Raw genomic sequence first — 22,035 nt, 5'->3', positions numbered from 1 at the left:
ATTACAGTTTCATAACTTCAAACATATGTGTACATGATTATTGTAACTTCCATTTTACTGCTTTAGGTTACCGGTTTAAGTGTAACAAATGGAACAGACCAGATGGTGGCGCTACACACTGTGTCCCACGATGACGTGTTGCTACACCTGCAGAGGGGTCAGCTAGCGACAAAGCAGGACCGTGTCGGAGAACTCGTCGGGATATTGTGTGATCATTTCACACGGTGAGTTCATAAACACTCGTTTTAAACACTTAGCATGGTCACGGCTCAGCTAAGCCGTCTTCAAGCAAGGGTGTCGCTGTCAGGTCCTTTATCATAACGCACCCAATTCAACTTCTCACTGTGTCATTTAATAATCTAATGATGCATATCAAAGACTTCCTTTTAAAATGCTGGCATGTGTAAAATACAGCATTTCAAGATCACTGCAGTAATACTGATGCTAATTTTTGTGGCATGCCTGCGGGACTAAATTTCACACTGGTGAAATTTCAACCTCCATATTGAATGTCCTACATCTGTATTCACAAACTTGGTTTTTACAACAACTTCATTTATCAAGTGTTTTTCAGCAACTCCCTGGATATTCCTTCAGATCTATACATGTCTATTCAACTTTATGCATAGAACTAGACACATTTGAGGTATGAATGAGATCAATTCCACCTCTTTTCAGTCAGAGTCCAAATATTTGACTGAGTTCACTGACAAACGTGGGACATAATGAAGCACAAATACTTACTCTACTCAAGTAGAGTTTTCTGGTATTTGCCCTTTACTTGGGTATTTATTTTTCTGACAATTTTTAACTTTTACTCCCTACATTTTAACATAAATATCTGTACTTTCAACTCCTTACATTTTCAAATCAGGCTCGTTACTTTAGTTTTAATGCGTTTGAGAAGAATTATCGAGTATTATTTTTTATTTTACATCACTACGTGCCTTCCCAACATCAACACTGATTGATTTCAAACTAAATGAATGATACAGTGATACATAGTAAAGACAACACCGATTACACCAATCCAATCTGGCAGCCTGATCTGACTCTGAATCAAAACATGAGCGGTATTCAAATTCAGCAAACTGAGGTTTGAACTATTAAATGTTCTTGTGTGAACATAACATGTTGTTTGATTTAAATAACTAACGCTTTACACTACCGTTCAAAAGTTTGGGGTCACCCAAACAATTTTGTGTTTTCCATGAAAAGTCACACTTTTATTTACCACCATAAGTTGTAAAATGAATAGAAAATACAGTCAAGACATTTTTCTGGCCATTTTGAGCATTTAATCGACCCCACAAATGTGATGCTCCAGAAACTCAATCTGCTCAAAGGAAGGTCAGTTTTATAGCTTCTCTAAAGAGCTCAACTGTTTTCAGCTGTGCTAACATGATTGTACAAGGGTTTTCTAATCATCCATTAGCCTTCTGAGGCAATGAGCAAGCACATTGTACCATTAGAACACTGGAGTGAGAGTTGCTGGAAATGGGCCTCTATACACCTATGGAGATATTGCACCAAAAACCAGACATTTGCAGCTAGAATAGTCATTTACCACATTAGCAATGTATAGAGTGGATTTCTGATTAGTTTAAAGTGATCTTCATTGAAAAGAACAGTGCTTTTCTTTCAAAAATAAGGACATTTCAAAGTGACCCCAAACTTTTGAACGGTAGTGTAGATGTATGTGATGTATGCTCTTGAAACTCTTCAAAAAAGTTATTAGCAAGGAAGCGAAAGATAGCTATAAGTTCCTGTTATACACTCACCCACAACTTTAATAGGAACTTGTTCTTAGCTGGCAGGAGTGGAACCCAATGTGGTTTTCTGCTTTATGCTGAGATGCTTTTCTGCTCACCACGGTTGTAAAGAGTTGCTATGAGTTACTATATCCTTCCTGGCCAAAAAGCTCAAACCAATCTGGCCATTTTCCTCTGAGCTCTCTTATCAACAAGGTGTTTGTTTCCACCCACAGAACTGTCACTCATTCACTCACTCAATGTTTTTTTTGTTTTTCGCACCATTCTGTGTAAACTCTCAAGACTGTTGTGTGTGAAAACCCCAGGAGATCAGCAGTTTCTGAAATACTCAAACCAGTCCATCTGGCTCAAACCAACACCCATACCACAGTAAAAGTCACACTTTGAGATCACAATTTTTCCCATTCTGATGTGTGAAGTGAACATTAATTAGCTGAAGCTCTTGATTTGTATCTGCATGATGTGATGCATTGTGCTGCTGTCAAGGGATTGACTGATTAGAGAACTGCATAAAACAGCAGGTGGATGGGTGGGTGTTCCTAATAAACAGCTGGGTTGTCGAGATTAGCATGCTTTACATTGCTAATCAACCTCGACTGCAAGTGAAAGTGGATTGCTTATTTATCACAAAGTACTTGGCAGTTAAAATATTCGCAGTGAAGCACCTTAAATAAAAATATGGTATTATTTAATAATTAATTGAAGAAGGCATGGGTTTTCCTCCTTATGTACGCACACACTGACCCCCTTATATACAGTAAACATATTATATTATATTATATTATATTATATTATTATTCTATGAGGATCAGTTAGCTTTGCACAGAAACAGACATTAACAATGTCCTTCAAAGTGCTCCTTTTTACTTTGAGTACATTTCAGAGCCTTGTACTTTTACTTGAGTTGTTTCAGTACTTCTACTTTTACCAGAGTATTTTTTTTAACACAAGTATCTGTGGGGCGGCATGGTGGTGTAGTAGTTAGCGCTGTCACCTCACAGCAAGAAGGTCCGGGTTCGAGCCCCGGGGCCGGCGAGGGCCTTTCTGTGCGGAGTTTGCATGTTCTCCCCGTGTCCGCGTGGGTTTCCTCCGGGTGCTCCGGTTTCCCCCACAGTCCAAAGACATGCAGGTTAGGTTAACTGGTGACTCTAAATTGACCGTAGGTGTGAGTGTGAAAGAGGCGAGGTGGTCAAGTGGTTAGAGCGCTTGACCACTAAGCGAACGGTCCCCGGTTTGAGCCTCGCCTCTGACGGTGATCTGGGGCTCGCCTCCTGTCCACCCAGCAGTGAATGGGGACCTGGTGGAAACACTGGGGAAGTTAAAAGGCGGCGAGGAAAGGAACTGGCCACCCTACCTCATCATGCCGACGGCCTAGACAAGTGTGCTCTCTAACAGGCACTCCCCGACATATGTATGAAAACGTATATGGGACTCTTTGACTTTTGAGTGTGAATGGTTGTCTGTGTCTATGTGTCAGCCCTGTGATGACCTGGCGACTTGTCCAGGGTGTACCCCGCCTTTCGCCTGTAGTCAGCTGGGATAGGCTCCAGCTTGCCTGCGACCCTGTAGAACAGAATAAAGCGGCTAGAGATGATGAGATGAGACAAGTATCTGTACTTCTACGAGAGTAAAGAATGTGTGTACTTTTGCTACCTCTGCTCACTGACAAGAATTGACTCTTTCAGTTCCCAAGAGACTCGCTGCCAATTTTATTTCTGACATCTTGGCGTTCTTCTGTCTGAAATGACTGAAATCTTACTCTAACTTCTAAATAACAAAATAACATTACATTTACATCAAATCTAATGTGAAACTAGCAAGACACTACAAACACATCACTGATTTGATGTTATTGTGCTGCAGTGCCTGTGACTCATTAGGGTGATTCATTTGCATTTGTCCACACTGTCTATATGCAGTGCATCATCACGCTGCTTCATACTCACACACTCACGCTCTCTCACACACGGCTCATCATTTGCGCTAATGAACAGCTCAGATGATGACATTCCCTACATTCATGAAAAAGAAGAAGAAGAAAAAATATTCATACATGAGAGTCGGCTTTAAAGTTTAAAATATAAGAGCCAACTCAAAGATTCGATTCAGTGAAACAACTGAGTTGATTCCGAATCAGAGTCAAATCATTTGTGAATGACATCACTATGAGGCACCAATTCACTTTTAGTAGAGTTGATTAAAGCTCAAAATAGCTGAAAAGCACACTAAATATACAGGTTTAGAGATGTTAGAGAACTTTAGAGCTGGGTCAGTTACGGTTAAGTGTATTTAATTATTCCGAGGTGAATAAACTTGTGATTCATATGGATTAGATGGATCAGCTTGGCTGAACTTTAGGGCTTATTTTGACCTTAATCAGGCAGATTTAGTTTATCGCTAAAAGACAGCAAATGTAAAGTTTTGTGAAATACAAAATTGTTGTTAATACAAATATTTACTCGTATTTAACAATACTGGCCTTACATGGCCTCATATAGTTCTCTGTTTGTAAAGACATACAGCAGTTTAGCTTTAAATAACATGTACAATATGTGTATTTCAAATATTTTGTATTATTGAGGTGTGAGTGAGTGAGTGAGTGAGTGAGTGAGTGAGTGAGTGAGTGAGTGAGTGAGTGGGGTTACACAAACTGAATCACTGTAATAATTTCAGACATGTGTGTCTCAGTGTCACAAATAGCAGCATTCCTTGGCTTTAAACATTCTTTCACTGCTGATCCCCAAGGAGCAATAAGCATTAGTTCTTCTGGCAGCCGGCAGCCAGAGTGTGTGTGTGTGTGTGTGTGTGTGTGTGTGTGTGTGTGTGTGTGTGGTTTGGGGGGGGGGGGGGGGGGGCAGCTGTGGGTTATGTAGGGTATAGTGTGTGTATTTAATCGCTGTTCCTTAATGTTTATTCACAATCTATTGTGCCACCATCTGTGGGCAAACGTCAAGGGTCACGACCCCTATACGACATCATCAGTAGGAGTTGGCGACTGTGAAGTGTGGAGAGAGGTGACGTGTGTGTGTGTGTATTGTCATCTGACCTCCTGCCAGCTCTCTCTCTCTCTCTCTCCCCACACACAGACACACACGGTCCTGTCTTCTCAAACCCCCTAAGCCAAGAGGCACAGGAACCCTTCACTAGTCAGCGCTATTCTCAGACAGATTTATGTGTGTGTGTGAGAGAGAGAGAGAGAGAGAGAGAGAGAGATATCTGAATCTGCTTAGGTTTCTGACAATATATTTGTCCTTATTTTGTAACCTTGGAATTCCAAAATATATGAATTAAGAAATTCAGAACCGAAGCTAACCCACAAACTAGCATTATAATAAACATCTCATCTCATCATCTCTAGCCGCTTTATCCTGTTCTACAGGGTCGCAGGCAAGCTGGAGCCTATCCCAGCTGACTATGGGCGAAAGGCGGGGTACACCCTGGACAAGTCGCCAGGTCATCACAGGGCTGACACATAGACACAGACAACCATTCACACCTACGCTCAATTTAGAGTCACCAGTTAACCTAACCTGCATGTCTTTGGACTGTGGGGGAAACCGGAGCACCCGGAGGAAACCCACGCGGACACGGGGAGAACATGCAAATTCCGCACAGAAAGGCCCTCACCGGCCACGGGGCTCGAACCCGGACCTTCTTGCTGTGAGGCGACAGCGCTAACCACTACACCACCGTGCCGCCTATACAGTACTAAACATGCTAACACAAAAACAAGTAGCATTATAGTACATGAGCTTAAACTGCTTATTTTACACTAACTTAACTAGCAAAGACAATATGTGATTAAAGGCAACAAGATGTAATGTAATTTATCAACCAATCTTGCTAATGAGTTAATTTAAGTTGCAGAAAATTATTTAGCATGAAGATTAGCTTGCTAAACATAAATGCTATAAACGACTGTGAGCTCTTCTCTTCACTTCTCTTCTTGAATCAGAATTAAGGCTATGCTAGCTAACCAGCTCTCAAGCTAATTACCTCACCACCTGCCTCATTTTTTTTCTTCTTCTTCATTGTCATGTTATTCTCTCTTCATATCTTCGCATCTTTCACCTGGGACATGCAGAGACATCCTAATCAAAGTATGTCTATGTAGTTTGGGTGAGTTTATAGAGTCACATTCTGGCCATCTGCTTAGACAGCTGTGTGTGTGTGTGTGTGTTGATTAGTCTTGGGGTGAAATTTCAGCAGTTTTATAGCTCCAGATAATGATAAAGCATGTTAGGATGAATGTGAGGGAATTTACTTCTTTACCCAATACAAAACACCGTGAACATCAGCTGCCATGTGTGATTAGCACAGACAGGAATTTCACCACACCGTGACCTTAATCTTCTCAGGTACTCACAAGAGTTTTGACATTCCAGCTACCAAAACTCTAAAGTAACTGAAATTTACATTTACAGCTCAACAAGGCCTAGAATTTAAGGCTATTTCTAATGTACACTGTAGAAATTCTGAGAGAATTTGAAAGTAAACTTGTGAAACAGTAGTGACTTATGAACAGGCAGGAGAAGCAGAGCCATACTGTTTATAGTAGCTGTTCAACAAATATTAATCTTCATAAATTCCTGATTCACAAGTCTGACATTTTAAACTCGATTCAATTTCAAGTCACCAATGGTTTAAAAATGTTATTTGGCAGATATTAGCCGATTGTCCATTGAGTTCCTCATTAGATGCTACATAAGGACAATGTTTCTAGATGCTAAGTGCCACTTAGCTTCCAAAGAGTTATTAGCGGAGTAGAGCCCATACTTAAGACTATGTGGTAATGTATTGACCTGATTTTTGATGGCTTTGACCAGGGAACCTGATCGTAAGTGCAAGACAATGTATCTCATAAACACTTGACCACCAGACAACAAAATTTGTATCTTTATTTACATAATATATCTGGGTGTTTATCCAGTGTTTATTTTTCATTTGCTTTTTAAAAAAATTATGTGGGATTATTTACTAACACATTTTACAGAAAATATTCACAACAGTTTCATATCAAATCAAAGTCCTTCCCACGCCATGTGGTGGTGCCGATCTCCGTTTCCATAGCCCTCAGCCTCTCACATAGCTAGGGTTACAATGGGGGGCTAGTCAAACGAGAGTTTGACTCCCCACTCGCATCTGTATTGCAACATGCCTTGCCAGATGGCAGTAGGTAAAATTTTTTATGATGGTCTTTGGTATGACCCAACCATGAGTAGAACTCACGATCTCCCAATCAAGAGGCAGACATGCTAACCACTAGGCCAACTCGTGGTTAACAGTTTCATATAAAATGAGTTAAAACAGTTTTAGTAGTCCACTAGATTGTTGGACAGTTGTCACTTTCTGTCATGTAAGGGCGATAGACGGATGTAATCGCAGGAAGAGTTTTATTGAAAACACGTTAGCAAACAAATCCAAAACGGAGACGAAGGCAAAGTCGAAAAACAGGCAGTGGTTGAGTGAGGCACAGACAGGAGGATATCAGGGGTAATACAATACTCAAGGTCCAAAAACACAAGCAGGGTCAAAATCATAAAAATGATACAAAATACAAGGCTTTCGCAAAGCCTGTGTGTTACTGAGAGTCCTTATATGTATGTACTGTGATTGCACTCTAATCAGGAACAGGTGCATGGTAATTAGTCCTCATGGCGTGCACACACTTTGCAATCTGCAGCTGTGCGCTCCGAGCTCCAAAGCACATGGATGTGAAAGATGTAATCAGACAACTGTTTGACATTTCAAGTTTGATATTGGATCGTAACCAGTGGTCGAGTTATAAACTCAAACCAGGGGGGATGGTGAAATTTTTAGTCGCGTGTCGACCCATCGGTCGGCCCATCGGTGGGAAACTGGTTTGCTTTTAGGAGGGTTTGCACACAACGTAGGTCTGTGGACCTTGTTCATTTACCAGACATACAGTATTTTGTGCTGATAAAGTGTGTAGTACACACTGTGTACCCTTTTTATTGTTGTAAAAAACATAATACACTGGTATTTTACTGTAAAACATGCACAGTGTGGATGTCATGTGTCATATTTAGTCAGTCTCCTGGCTGACATACCTACCACATTCTCCATATTAGGGTGAAATGCAGATGACAAATTTGAAGTGTAACTTCATAGTCATGGTAGGCTCCTTTTAAATCGTTTGGTAAATAATTTATTAAAACCTCAGCAGGCAATGTAAATGAACAACTGAATCTTTTCATATCAAGTCAATAGAATTTTTATTCAAAGCTGAACATTGGGAACATTGAGTTAAATACAGAGGTAGGTAGGTAACCAGTAAGCTAAAACAAGCAACAGTAAATTGTAAATCAGACTAACCTTCCTAAAAGATGTTTGAGGCATTATGCATTTTTTTGTTTTTTCCTTTTTGTTATTATTGTGTTTATTCTTATAACGTTGTAACGTTGATTCCTGCTGTAATCTACGTCATGTGACACCTTAACGTTGACGGTTACCAAGGAGCTGCCTTGGATACATTGATACTTTGCTTCGATACATACCAGCACTTTGATACATACTGGATACGAGCTAGCAAAATGAGTTAAAAGCAGGCATCTTTGGAAAGTTTCTTTGGAAAGGGGAAAAGGCCCATTGAGGAGACAGAAGAAGAGCCTATGACGAAGAAAAAGAAAGCTGCATTTTAGCAGACACTTTGTCGAGTCCTACACCAATCCTGCTCTGCCTTACATGTTGCGACCGGCTCTCTAATGAGGCAATGAAGCCTTCAAAACTGCTAGTGTCATTTATTTTAGCCTTCCTGTCTTGAATAACACTTTTTGTTGCCTGAAGAATAACAAACGAATGTCCAGGCTGATTAAATTAATGGCCTTATACAAGAAATCAAAGCTAACATGAACCTGAGTAAGCTATCGATAGCTGGCTAGACTCCAAACTAACATTCATTATGATAGCTGTGTTGTTATCCGCCGCCCACAAATTAGGCTCCATATCGGGAACTTTACAGCATGATAGTGGGCTCACAGAAAGTGGGACTGATATTCGTAACTCTTGACTTACCTCCTGAAATGTTTTTTTTCTTGCGATCTTAAATCCGAACTTGCTTAGGTCTTGCTGTCCACTCCGCTTGGCCATGATGCTGCAATCCGTTGCTGTCACTGACGCCGAATGAAATCAAAAATAACGGAACCCCAACTGAATGTCACCTCCTCAAATGCTTCGCTTGCGCGTGCCCTCTCTCGTGGTAGCTTATTGTATGCTCAGTTTCAGTAAAGCTACGTGGAATGGCATTTCTAATTCCAATGTTAAATAGAAGTAATGTCCACATTTATTGATACAATTGCTCAAGGGAAGGGAGGGGGGATGCCCGTTTTAGAGGGGGGATGATTTTGACCATTTTTTATTCCGGGGGGATGGCATCCCCCCCATCCCCCCTCAACTCGAGTACAGATCGTAACTATATAGTACTGATGTAACGTGAAGTTGCTGGTTCACTGCTGTCCACCAGGCACCCAGCAGAGTCACACCATAATAAATGTTATGGTGTTGTTTCTGGGTGTCAAAGAAAGGAATAAATATGTATCGTAACTGCAATGCGTATCTCATTATTGGTCTCACTGACTACGTTTACATGCACATCCAAATCGAGCTGCTGTCGGTAATCGAGCTGAAGGTCCCAGCAGGGTGCCAGAGAAATCCAATCGTACATGCACACAATGAAATCGGGCTATTGTGTGAGATGCATTGTGCACCCGAGCCACAGGTGGCGCTACACGCCCCATCGTGTTGGTACACTTCCGGTTGTCGTCATGAAGAAGAGCTATTCAAGAGTGTAAACAAAGTTATCAGTTCTGTGTTCTCCATTGCGCGTTTTTCTCCCGTCCATGAATTTTAATATATTCAACTCCTTAAGCTGAATGAGCATGAACTCTTTCTCCTCATTGCTCCAGAAGTGCACGTTTCTGCTTGCCTGTGGCAGTGGGGGCGTGGTCAAGTGCCGGTCTGTGACAGGAGGGCGGAGCCAGGGAAGGTGAGTGGCAGAATCACTACACCTGACGGTAATTAACCTGTGTTTGTGTGTCTTCCCAGTAACCACGCCCTATTTAAGGAGGCAGAGGGAGAGCAGAGCTCATCCCGGGACTAGAACACAGCGCGCGCGTGTGTGTTTCTCTCAAGAATAAAAGTAGGCTGTTAAACTGAAAAGTCTGACAATAAAAAGCCTATTAGTACCAGAAGCTTTGTCCTGCCGTCCTCTGTGCTCCACCCACCCTTCAGAGAGCTCTACATCGCCATTTTCTCTTCTTCGTTTGTTCCTCCTGACCTCTTCTGCTGCTCGCTACTACTGTTGTCATGCCGACCGAGGCTGTTGTGTTTCCCGCTTGTGGTCTCGTCACTCGTCACTTCCGGAAGGGGCAGTAAGTAGCTCGACTACTAGCTCGATAGGGTATACATGCACTAAGTAGCTCGGCAGAAATCGCATAAACTAGGTCGTGTAGCTCGATTCCGAGAAATCAAGTTCGGTTCAATTTCAGCCGAATTAAGGTGTATACATGGCATTTTGAACTTCGATTTCAGTCGAGCAACGGCAGAAATTCGATTCTCTCTATGTGCATGTAAACGCACTGACTGTCACAAGACAATGCAGCGATTTATTGAGGTGAAAAACATTAACTACACAATTCAATAGTTCATTCATGGTGCTATAATATTATTATTCTATTCAGGATGATTTTATGCCCTTGCAAATATTTTGCTCATACGCTCCTCAGGAGCGCCGCTTTTAGGCAGTGATGAAATATCCTTATTATCTATTGCACCTAGTGGCCTATTGAGACCATTTTTTCTACTGAGACCCCTTGGATCATTTATGTTTTCAAGAATTTTTATCTTTCAACTTCACATTTCAAACTCTAAAGTGGTTCTGTGTGGAGTTTCACATGTGATCCCCATGTCTCCGTGGGTTCTCTGGGTTCTCTGGTTTTCTCCTTCCTCATAAAAACATACCAATAGGTGGAATGGCTGTGCAAAACTGGTCCTTCTTACTGAAGAAGTAATTTTTTGAATATATGATGCAACCTCACAAACATGTCTTCTACAGTTACATTAGAAACATCTCTTCTCTTCTCCTGGTCACATGGCACTGATTTAATCATGATTAATACATGAAAAGAGGCTAAAAATATGCTAAAAGTCAGGGAAATTGGGTCTGATATTTCAGAGGAGTAAAAGCCATATGATGATTAATGTATGACCATGAAATGTGTTAGTTGTTGGTGTGAGGGCCTGTGAAGCACCATATGCGTGTGACGCACTTTCTCAAAGCCCACACTCACTCACTCACTCATCGTTTCTCATTAGCACTGGTTTACTAAACTGTGCATCCAAAAATAGTCAATCAAATGATCAAATAGTGCCAGTTTTTAGACATTTTACAAAGAGGTTAGCAATAAGTTCTTGCTTCCATTAGAAAAGAAATGTTGTCCAATTATGTTTTGTTTTTTTGTGTAATACGTATAAGCAGAAAAACGTTGTATATTTGATCATCTATAAGACAAGGACAGCCCTTGTAAATAAACACATCGCTACTAGGCAAAGGATGAAGTGCAAGGAAAGGAAGAGAGTGCAAAGAGCAAAAGCAGAATGAAGGAGGCTGAGATCGAATCATGGGAATGTCAAAATGGGTCTGCTTACAGGACATGGCGCAATGGGCAGCCCAGAGCAATTGGGTGAATTGCTCAAGGGCACTTCAGCCATTCCTGCTGGTCCAGGGAATCAAACCAGCAACCTTTAGGCCAAGGCTTCTGGTATGTAGCTAGCATCTTATGTTCATATTGGGAAAGTTATTCATATTCAGAGTCAGGTTACACAGGTTGGTGTTGTAGTGGTTAGCATTATCGCCTTACAGTAAGAAGATTCTGGGTTCGAGCCCAGCAGCTGACAGGGGCCTTTCTGTGTAGAGTTTGCATGTTCTCCCCATGTCTGCATGGGTTTCCTCCAGGTGCTCCGGTTTCCCCCACAGTCCAAAGACATGCAGGTTAGGCTAATTGGTGGCTCTAAATTGACTGTGAATGGTTGGTTGTCTCTATGTGTCAGCCCTGCAATAACCTGGTGACTTGTCCAGGGTGTACCCCACCTCGCCAGGTCATCACAGGGCTGACACATAGACACAGACAACCATTCACACTCACATTCACACCTACGGTCAATTTAGAGTCACCAGTTAACCTAACCTGCATGTCTTTGGACTGTGGGGGAAACCGGAGCACCCGGAGGAAACCCACACAGACATGGGGAGAACATGCAAACTCTGCACAGAAAGGCCCTCATTGGCCACGGGGCTCGAACCCGGACCCTCTTGCTGTGAGGCGACAGCGCTAACCACTACACCACCGTGCCGCCCCTAGTACTTAAGTTGATTTTCTTATCTTTTTTTTTTTCAGTTCATTTCTCTGATCTTGCTGGATTTTGTCCAAAAGCATTATTTTTCATCTACACCTCAAGCACTTCCCTTTAAACCTGAAAAAATGAAGGGATAGAAAATACAGACTGTAGGTGGTTTCGTTTGTTATCCTTTGCCGTCAAATGTGATGCGATGTCAATATAAAAGCTAGGGACAATTCCATCCATCCATTATCTGTAGCCGCTTATCCTGTTCTACAGGGTCGCTAGGGACAATTTTAAACATGAAATCTTCTCCATCCTGAGGTGATCAGGGAGTCATAGGTTTAAAGTAGGGAATGCTGATATTTTTGCATAGAAACTATTTGTGTTACTTTGTGAACTGTTGGATACACCCCCTCAGACACTGACTCCAGTAGTTTGTTGAGACTGTGACATAAAGACATTGCTGTTACTGCTCAACTTTTATCAGATCATGTGTATGAACTTCAGCTGTAAAAAAAAAAAAAGGGATAAGTTCCGGGAGGATCTTTCTCCCCTTGGCACTATTAAACCTGAGGGAGTGCATGTGATATGTGCTGTGTTTTGAGCGATTCTGCTTCTGTGTGTGTTGGTTGTGTTGTTGGTATATGCAGCCACGGTGATCAGAATAATCAGCTCTTTTGTTGCTATGTCCATCATCTCCTGGGGCTTAGATTATGCTAGATTGTGTGTTTGGCATCCTGTGTGTGTGTGTGTGTGTGTGTGTGTACGCATAATGCTCCTGGTGAAAGTAAAGACATATTACATGACCTTCCTCTGATCACTGGTCTCACGTTGCTTTAAATCCTTCCAGTAAAGTTCCAAACACTTGTAGAATCTGTTTCAAGGCGTGTTGAAGCTTTTCTGCTTCATGTTGTCATTTTCTTTAATTTGTCACTTGTCTGTGCTTAAGATAAAAAGAACATTGTGGATTTTTTTTCAACAGAAATATCACGCAATAAGCCATTTTGTCCTGGAGGTATGTCCCTACTTCCCTTACACACAAACACAAACAGATTCAAACAGGATAGTCCCCCTGAGGGGGCTACAGATGTTCCTGCATCCCAGACAGTCGTTGCCTGGCAGCTCAGGAAGTGTTAATTAGGGCGATGATTGGATGAGCTGTGTATGAGTGTGTGAGGCAGTGTGTGTGTGTTTGTTGCTGAAGCTCTGCAGTCTTTAATGGGTCCTTCTGGACTCCTGTGAATGTTAAGGTCCTTTAGGGGGTTTCGGTCTTGATATACTGTACAAAGAACAGCATTATTCATGACCACAACACTGGCTGCTTTTTATGAGTTGTTTTTAAGGGTTCGTTGGATAACCTAACCTCTCACACACAAACCTTTCACAGTCACAGGTTTCAACGTTGTGACAAATGATTTCGGAGCTCAGAGAACTTTTCTTAAGCTCACTATTTTCACTTGTGCCTTTATGTTCTAACAGTGTGTAAAGTTTCTAGCTAATGGTTTTCCACTAGTCTTGATATAGATTCTAAATGGATTCAAGTGAACAGGAATAGTCTCTGAGGACGTCCTTTACAGACCCAGGAACTGTAAAAGACGCATTAATCAAGCCATTACGATATATTTATAGCACCTGGTCTACACGTCAAAAGCTATATCCTTTTTTCTGGACAACGACGCAATCGGCTGAAACTGAGGATATGGAATGTCTGATATACAGGACCAGTCAAAAGTTTGGACCCACCTTCTAATTCAGTGTTTTTTCTTTATTCTTATTAATTAAAAAACACTTCATGTCTTAAAGTAATGATGGATGTTGTTTCAATCTACTTAGCTGAGCGGTTCTTGACATAACATGGATTACTACAGTTGTGGAATAGGGCTATTTACTGTATTTGTTATTTACTATTTACTGTTTTGGTCTCAAACACATTAAGAACGCAAGAAACTCGTCCACTAATTAACTTTTGATGAGAATTGAAAAGCATTCCAGGTGACTATCTCATGAAGCTGATTAAGATAATGTTAATAGAGTGCAAAGTGTCATCGAGGTAAACGGTGGCTACTTTCCAACCATCCATCACCACTTCTCTTGTACAGGGTCAGGGGCAAACTGGAACTTATCCCAGCTGACTATGGGCAAGAGGCAGGGTACACCCTGGACAAATTGCCAGATCATCACAGGGCTGACACCTAGAGATAAACAACCATTCACACCTAGGGTCAATTTAGAGCCACCAATTAGCCTTACCTGCATGTCTTTGGACTGTGGGGGAAACCGGAGCACCCGGAGGAAACCCACGCAGACACGGGGAGAATATGCAAACTCCACACAGAAAGGCCCCCATTGACCACTGGGCTTGAACCCAGAACCTTCTTGCTGCAAGGCGACAGTGCTGACCACTACACCACCATGCTACCCACGAATATTTTCTCATCTCATCTCATTATCTCTAGCCGCTTTATCCTGTTCTACAGGGTCGCAGGCAAGCTGGAGCCTATCCCAGCTGACTACGGGCGAAAGGTGGGGTACACCCTGGTCAAGTCGCCAGGTCATCACAGGGCTGACACAGACACAGACAACCATTCACATTCACACTTACGGTCAATTTAGAGTCACCAGTTAACCTAACCTGCATGTCTTTGGACTGTGGGGGAAACCGGAGCACCCAGAGGAAACCCACGCGGACACGGGGAGAACATGCAAACTCCACACAGAAAGGCCCTCACCAGCCACGGGGCTCGAACCCGGACCTTCTTGCTGTGAGGCGACAGCGCTAACCACTACACCACCATGCCGCCACGGCTATTTTGAAGAATTTAAAATATGAAACATATTTTGTTTTTAGCACTTTATTGTTTACCATATAATTCCATATATGTTCCATATTTTATTTCATAGTTTTGATGTCTTCAGTATCGTTCTACAATATTGACTACTTTCACGTTACCCATAATGATTTGCGCCTTGGTAGGTAAACAAAATATAAACAAACTAAAACAACATGGCGTCGCACACTGACAGTAATCTTTCAAATTTAAATCTCCCTAAAACCTTCAAAGAAGTGCCAAAACTAACCAAACCAAAGCTTAAAGAAATCCACAAAGCCTTTTCTGTGGACTTTGAGAAATCAATCGGTAAAAACATGCTTGTAAATATCGTATCGAACACTTTGAACATCTCTACTGCGAGTGACAGTGAGTCAGCAGCCTTCTCCGTCTGTCAACATGGGTGTTCCAACAATTACTGACCTGCACAAGTTAAAAGATTGGCAGAAGAGCTGAGAAAGATCGACACTGATCATAGAAGAATCCACAGTGAAATAATTTTTGCTGGGTGCTGGTTACAAGAAAGCCGTAAGAAAATACAAAATGCTTTGTGCATGAGAACACATGCAAGGAATTCACTCAGTCGGGTCAGTACTATAAACACAGCAGAACTGTCACATGTATATTTTAAGTTGAAGTTGAGTTTGATTTCCTTCACTCTGATTTTCCTCGAGTTAATATGCTACTAGAATACAATAATCTTTGGGCTGTTAGAGGAAGCTGTTAGGACAACAGGGTCAAATCCTGCATTCGATCTCCCTACATAAACACTAAAAGGGGAAGTACATGTAAGCTCACTTACACTGCATCGTTTGTGCTTTGTTTTGGGAGTTGATCCTTCAATAAAGTTGTCCTTTTCAGTTCTTTGACTTGTTCTGGTTTTTCGGTTTTCGCACTTTTTATGACTAAACAGAAAGACAGAGGGGTTGTAGCCTTTGACTTGCATCATCATACTTTACTCAACCACTGAAGTGTGCAGAACACACTCGCGTGTTGTCTGTCGGTGTAAAATTTTGATGGTGAATTCTATCTAACCACGCTTTTCAACGCTTAGCCCCTTTAGGTATTCTGTAAAACTTTAAATCATGATTCCTTTTACGGTTATTGGAACAAGTTGGTGCACAGCAAAAGTCGTGTTTCCCCATGTGAACTTGAAGTAATGACTGAGGTTATCTGACTTGTTAAACAAATATAGCTCCTGGTTACCTCTCAAGGCGCAAGGCATTATGGGTATGTGAAAGCAGAAAATGTTGAAAATACACAAAAACCTATGAATGAGTAGAGCAGGGGTGTCCAAACTTTTGACCGGTTCTCTAGCATTGTTCGACAGTGCCAGTTATATACACTTCCATGGCCTTGTTCTTAGCAGGGAATGATCTAGGGAGTGTATTGTTAGACAGCAAATCAGTGGAACAAGCACAGGATCTGTAAGAAGGAAGAACAACTTAGCTTTGCCGAAGAGTAGCAGAGATTAATGCTGTAGTACCAACAGGAAAAACATTTGGGAGACCAGACTCAGAATTAGCATCCTGACCAGGTGATTTTACAGTCGTGGGTGTGTAGCCATGGCAATCCTAACATAATGGAGTAATTAGCAGACTTGGTAACAGGGAGGAATGACACCTCACTGTGCATTACATCGTTTTGTGTACTGGCTTTCCATCTAGGGCTTGAATGGAATGTGGATCAGTGTTTTTGGCTGTGAGTGTACTGGAATCTTCAGATGAATGGTTATCATTTCATTCATTCTCTATATCACTTATTCATTGGGGGTCACAGGGGAGCTGGAACCTATCTGACATTATGTGAGAGGTGAGGTACACTCTGGATAGGTCACCAATCTATCACTAACTCAGAGAAACAGAAAGCCACATTCACACCTACAGTGGGGAAAACAAGTATTTGATCCCTTGCTGATTTTGTTGGTTTGGCCACTAATAAAGACTCGATCAGTCTGTAATATTAATGGTAGGTGTAGTCTAACATGCTGAGACAGAATATCACAAAGAAAATCAAGAAATCGACTTTAAAGAATTTGTATTAATTTATTTGCATTTTATTGAGGAAAATAAGTATTTGAACCCTCTTGCCAAAAGGACTTAGTACTTTGTGGCAAACCCCTTATTAGCAAGCACAGAGGTCAGACGTTTTTTGTAGTTGATGACCAGGTTTCTGCACATATTAGGAGGAATTTTGGGCCACTCTTCTTTGCAAATGACCTCTAAATCATCAAGATTCTGTGGCTGTCGCTTGGCAACTCTGAGCTTCAGCTCTCTCCATAGATTTTCTATAGGATTCAGGTCCGGAGACTGGCTGGGCCACTCCATGACCTTGATATGTTTCTTCTTCAGCCATTCCTTGGTTGCCTTGGCTGTATGCTTTGGGTCATTATCCTGCTGGAAGACCCATCCATGACCCATTTTAAGCTTCCTGGCAGAGGGAAGGAGGTTTTCACTTAGGATTTTACGGTACATGGCTCCGTCCATCCTTCCATTGACACGGTGAAGTAGCCCTGTGCCCTGTGCAGAAAAACACCCCCAAAGCATAATGTTACCACCTCCATGTTTGACAGTGGGGATGGTGTTCTTGGGGTCATAAGCAGCATGTCTCTCCCTCCAGACACGACGGGTTGAATTGATGCCAAAGAGCTCAATTTTGGTCTCATCTGACCATAACACCTTCTCCCAGTCACTCTCCAAGTCATTCAGATGTTCATTGGCAAAGTTCAGGCGGGCCTGCACATGTGCTTTCTTAAGCAGGGGTACTTTGCGAGCACTGCAAGATGTTAGACCATTGCGGTGTAAAGTGTTACCAACTGTTTGCTTGGTGACTGTGATCCCAGCTGCTTTAAGATCATCCACTAACTCTGCCCATGTTGTATTAGGTCTATTTCTCACCGTTCTCATGATCCTGGAAACCCCACGAGGTGAGATCTTGTTTGGAGCCCCAGACCTAGGTCGATTGATGATCATGTTGTGAGTCTTGTACTTGCGCACAATTGCACCAACAGTTGTCACCTTAACGCCCAGCTTCTTGCTAATGGTTTTGTAGCCCATACCGGTCTTGTGCAGGTCTACAATCTTCTCCCTTAAATCCACAGAAAGCTCTTTAGTCTTTCCCATGTTGGAGAGTTTGGAGTCTGACAAACTGATTGATTCTGTGGCCAGGTGGCTTTTATACAAGTCATTAGTGATATCAGGTGTCTTCAATTTAGGTGACAAGGTAATTTGGAGAGTCTAACTTGTCTGTATTAACAAGAACTCTTGATGGTTACTAGGGGATCAAATACTTCTTTTTCTCAATAAAATACAAATAAATTAATATAGATATTTAAAAGTTATTTTCTGGATTTTCTTTTTGATATTCTGTCTCCACATGTTAGAATACACCTACCATTAAAATTACAGACTGATCAAGTATTTCTTAGTGGGTAAACCAACAAAATCAGCAAGGGATCAAATACTTGTTTTCCCCACTGTATGGGAAATTTATAGTAGCCAATTGATCTAATCTGCATGTCTTTGGACTGTGGGAGGAAACCGGAGCACCTGGAGGAAACCAATGCAAGCACAAGGAGAACATGCAAACTCCACACAGAAAAGCCCCAGTCGATCAGCAGGTTTGAACCCAGAACCTTCTTGCTGTGAAGTGACAGTGCGACCCACCAGTGCTACCCATTATCACTTCAGCAAACATCATTATCTCCATAACTTAGATGCCTAGCGAGTTTAATACTGTCACTTTGATGGGTTCCTTAATGGGTCCTTACAAAAGTAAGGATACTATTTGGCCACTTTGATGAACAAGACAGAGATGAACATCACCAAAAATCAACCTCAGTGAGACCAAATCTTAGGCATGATATGGATCAGAACTCAATAAACTCAATCAAAACTCAATCAGGCCATTTGTGAGCTAAAATTAAAATGCTGCACAAGTGTTAGATTTGGTTTGATGGATCATATTTTTCCCAAACTCTAAATGAATTGAAAGCTGTAAATGGAGTTGCAGGTTGTCTGTCTTTTGGCCCAGAGTATCTACAACTGGCCCTTGTGTAAATAAACTCAACCAAGATTGGTCCAAAGTCATCTGCTTCCCATGGAGCATATTCCAGCATCACATTCTCTCTCTCTCTCTCTCTCTCTCTCTCTCTCTCTCACATCTTCACCTCATCCTACATCACTCCCAGGACAAGTCAGACATCTGTTACTCAGCATTGCCCTTTCCTTTCCTTCTCCTTGCACTCTTCTCCCACCTCCCCTGCTGTGTCATTCCTTCATTATTTGATGATGAGATCTTGCCCTCTCCCTTCGCTTTGTCACACACACACACATACACACACACACACACACACTCTTGCTCTCACTTGCTATCTGTTACGCTTTTTCACAGAAGGCCTTCTTTCATAATCTTGCTTTTGCACTCTTGTCAGTTCTTCTTCTTCTTTTGGCTGCTTCTGTAAGGGTTCAGACCACGAGCTGGCCTAGTGATTAGCATGTCCACCTCTTGATCAGGAGATCGCGAGTTCTACTTGCGGTTGGGCATACAAGACCATTATAAAAATGGTACCAACTGCCAACTGGCAAGGCACGCTACAGTACAGATGCGAGTGGGGAGTCAAATTCTCATGGTTACCAGAGGACTAGCTCCACACTGTAACCCTAGCTGTATATGCAAGAGGCCAAGGGCTTCGGAAATGGAGATTGGCGCTGCCCAATGCACCTTAACAGTCTGGCCTGAGTTTCCCAAAAGCATCGCAGCACAAAGATCATCATTAAATGGTAGCGCGAGCAGCACAATGAACACTCTCTCCTAGTTTAGTTAAGACACTCTTAGCGTTAAGAGGCTTTTGGGAAACTCTCCCCTGGTTAGTACTGGGATGTGAGACTGCCTGGGAAGACCAGGGCATGGCGCGGGAAAGACTTTAGACTTTAGCTAAAGGTCGCCACAGCGGATCATCATGATTCACATATTTAATTTACCATAGGTTTTACACTGGATGCCCTTCCTGATGTAACTCTCCCCAATCTATCTGGGCTTGGGACCGGTACTAAGTATGCACTAGCTTGTGCAACCCCAGTGGCTGGGTATTTTACGTAACCTGCATGTCTTTGAACTGTGGGAGAAACCAGAGCACCCGGAGGAAACCCATGCAGAAACAGGGAGAACATGCAAACTCCACACAGAAAGGCCCCCACTGGCCACTGGGCTCAAACCCGGAACCTTCTTGCTGTAAGGTGACAGTGATAGCCCCTTTTGCAGTTCAGTTAAAGGTTGTAAATTCACTTTCATTCCATTCACAGCCTTCTCAACGACATGCTGGCAGATCATCTCCTACATGTGAGTTGTATTTTCAGTAAGCATATGAAGGGATGCTGGGTTTGGACAGGGCATGCTGCTCATCTGCTCTCCTGTCATTGTCTTTTCTTTTAAAGTCACAGAAAGGAATTGCTGCATCTCCAAGGTCAGGTTTTAGTGATGAATCCTAAGACCATTTTGATTAATCTCAGCCCCTGAGTAAAGCATTGCCAAAATAGCATTTCTATTAAACTACATTGCATCATTGGTTTTTGCCATCTATCTATCACTCTTTCATGTCATCACACTGGTTCCCTGGTCTCACTTTTTATAGCACTGCAGGGAAAAAAATCATCAACTGAGTTCAACCATAAAAAACAGACACCTAAGAGACTGCAACATCATACCCAGACTCCTATGAGAACACAAAAACACACGCCATGATGAGACATGGTGACAACAGGGCCTCGAGATGATGTCTGCTATAGCTCTGCCCATGTCTGAGTGGCTTTTCAGACTGACAAAGGAAACCACAACAGATGAGCTCATGGCACGGTCCAGAAAGCAAAGGTTGAGAAAACAGAGCATGACATTATCTCCCTGGAGGTGCTCTGCTGTTCACCCAAAAATTGCCTCTTGTTTGGAATAAGGTACCAGAGACACATGCTCACGATGTCAGATGAAAGACTATAAAGTATTGCAAAGACAAGGTAATGGAGAAAGGGCAAAAGGATGACACCTTAATGAGTTATGGCTGTGTCCCAGTTCTGTTTGTGTGCGTTCCAGTACCGCATGCAGCCTCTCATTGGTGAATGAACACCATATATCAGAGACACAAATGAAGAAAAGCAGGTCAAAAGAACTGCATTGTGGAAATCTGTATCGCTTGCATCTTAATGACGACACAGCTGATCTCAGAACAGGTCAAGCCTTAGACAGAAGCCAGTATTAGCCAGATCACTGATAAGGTGGTAAATTTTTGAATGGTTGAATATTTGACATAAATATAAATGGTGAGAATGAGGACAGTGGGTTGTGAACACTGAGCAGCAGGGAAAGTGTAGAGCAGAGGATGGTGAGATTGGATTCATCATAGGTTTTTTTCTTTCAGGACTGTGCACCACAGCCCACCTGCTAATGAGGGCATATGAAGTCTTTGAAAAATTCAAAAAGTGAAACCGAGGCAACTTTTCGGTTTACTGTAGGTATATTTTAAATAGTTAACCATGAGTCTAGTTGTTTGATGGCAAACACACTATGTATTCTTTTTATTTTCTCCTCCTTTATTTCTCTTAGGTTCTGATTCTTTTATTTCCTACATTTCTCACACAATTTTTACTTTCCAATGACTGTCGTTAAATCAAGTCAAAGTCCCTCTCACGCCAGAATCTGGTCTTCCCAGGCATTCTCCTGTCCCAGTACTAACCAAGTCTTTAAGGCATATAGGTGCATCACCGATCTCTGTTTCGATAACCCTCAGCCTCTCACCTATACAGCTAGGGTTACAGTAGGGGGCTAGTCCTCTGGTAACCGCAAGAGTTTGACTTCCCCACTCACATCTGTATTGCAGCATGCCTTGCCAGACAGTAGCAGGTACCATTTTTATGATGGTCTTTGGTATGACCCCACCGCGAGTAGAACTTGCGATCTCCCAGTCAAGAGGCAGACACACTAACCGTTAGGCCAGCTCGCAGTCCTGTCGTTAAATAGTCTGCAGTTTTCACTTTCGACTTAAGCTAAGTTCACACGTAGTCGGTTGATCTGTAAGAACCGTGGCT

At 42.1% G+C, this 22,035-nt stretch overlaps 1 protein-coding gene across 2 annotated transcripts in view; it reads left to right on the top strand.

Moving 5' to 3' along the window:
- myo1g (myosin IG) overlaps positions 1–22,035 on the top strand; it is a 94,434-nt gene that overhangs the window by 64,718 nt on the left and 7,681 nt on the right. For both annotated transcript variants that reach the window (XM_060904602.1, XM_060904603.1), the window contains exon 21: positions 67–224. In XM_060904602.1, coding sequence (XP_060760585.1) covers positions 67–224 — 158 coding nt within the window. The remainder of the gene's footprint in view (positions 1–66; positions 225–22,035) is intronic.

This window comes from Neoarius graeffei, chromosome 22, assembly GCF_027579695.1.
Source record: "Neoarius graeffei isolate fNeoGra1 chromosome 22, fNeoGra1.pri, whole genome shotgun sequence".
In the NCBI taxonomy this organism is placed as follows: Eukaryota; Metazoa; Chordata; class Actinopteri; order Siluriformes; family Ariidae; genus Neoarius; species Neoarius graeffei.
The sequence above is the reverse complement of the archived record's forward strand: the minus strand, read 5'-3'. Positions and strand labels throughout refer to the sequence as shown.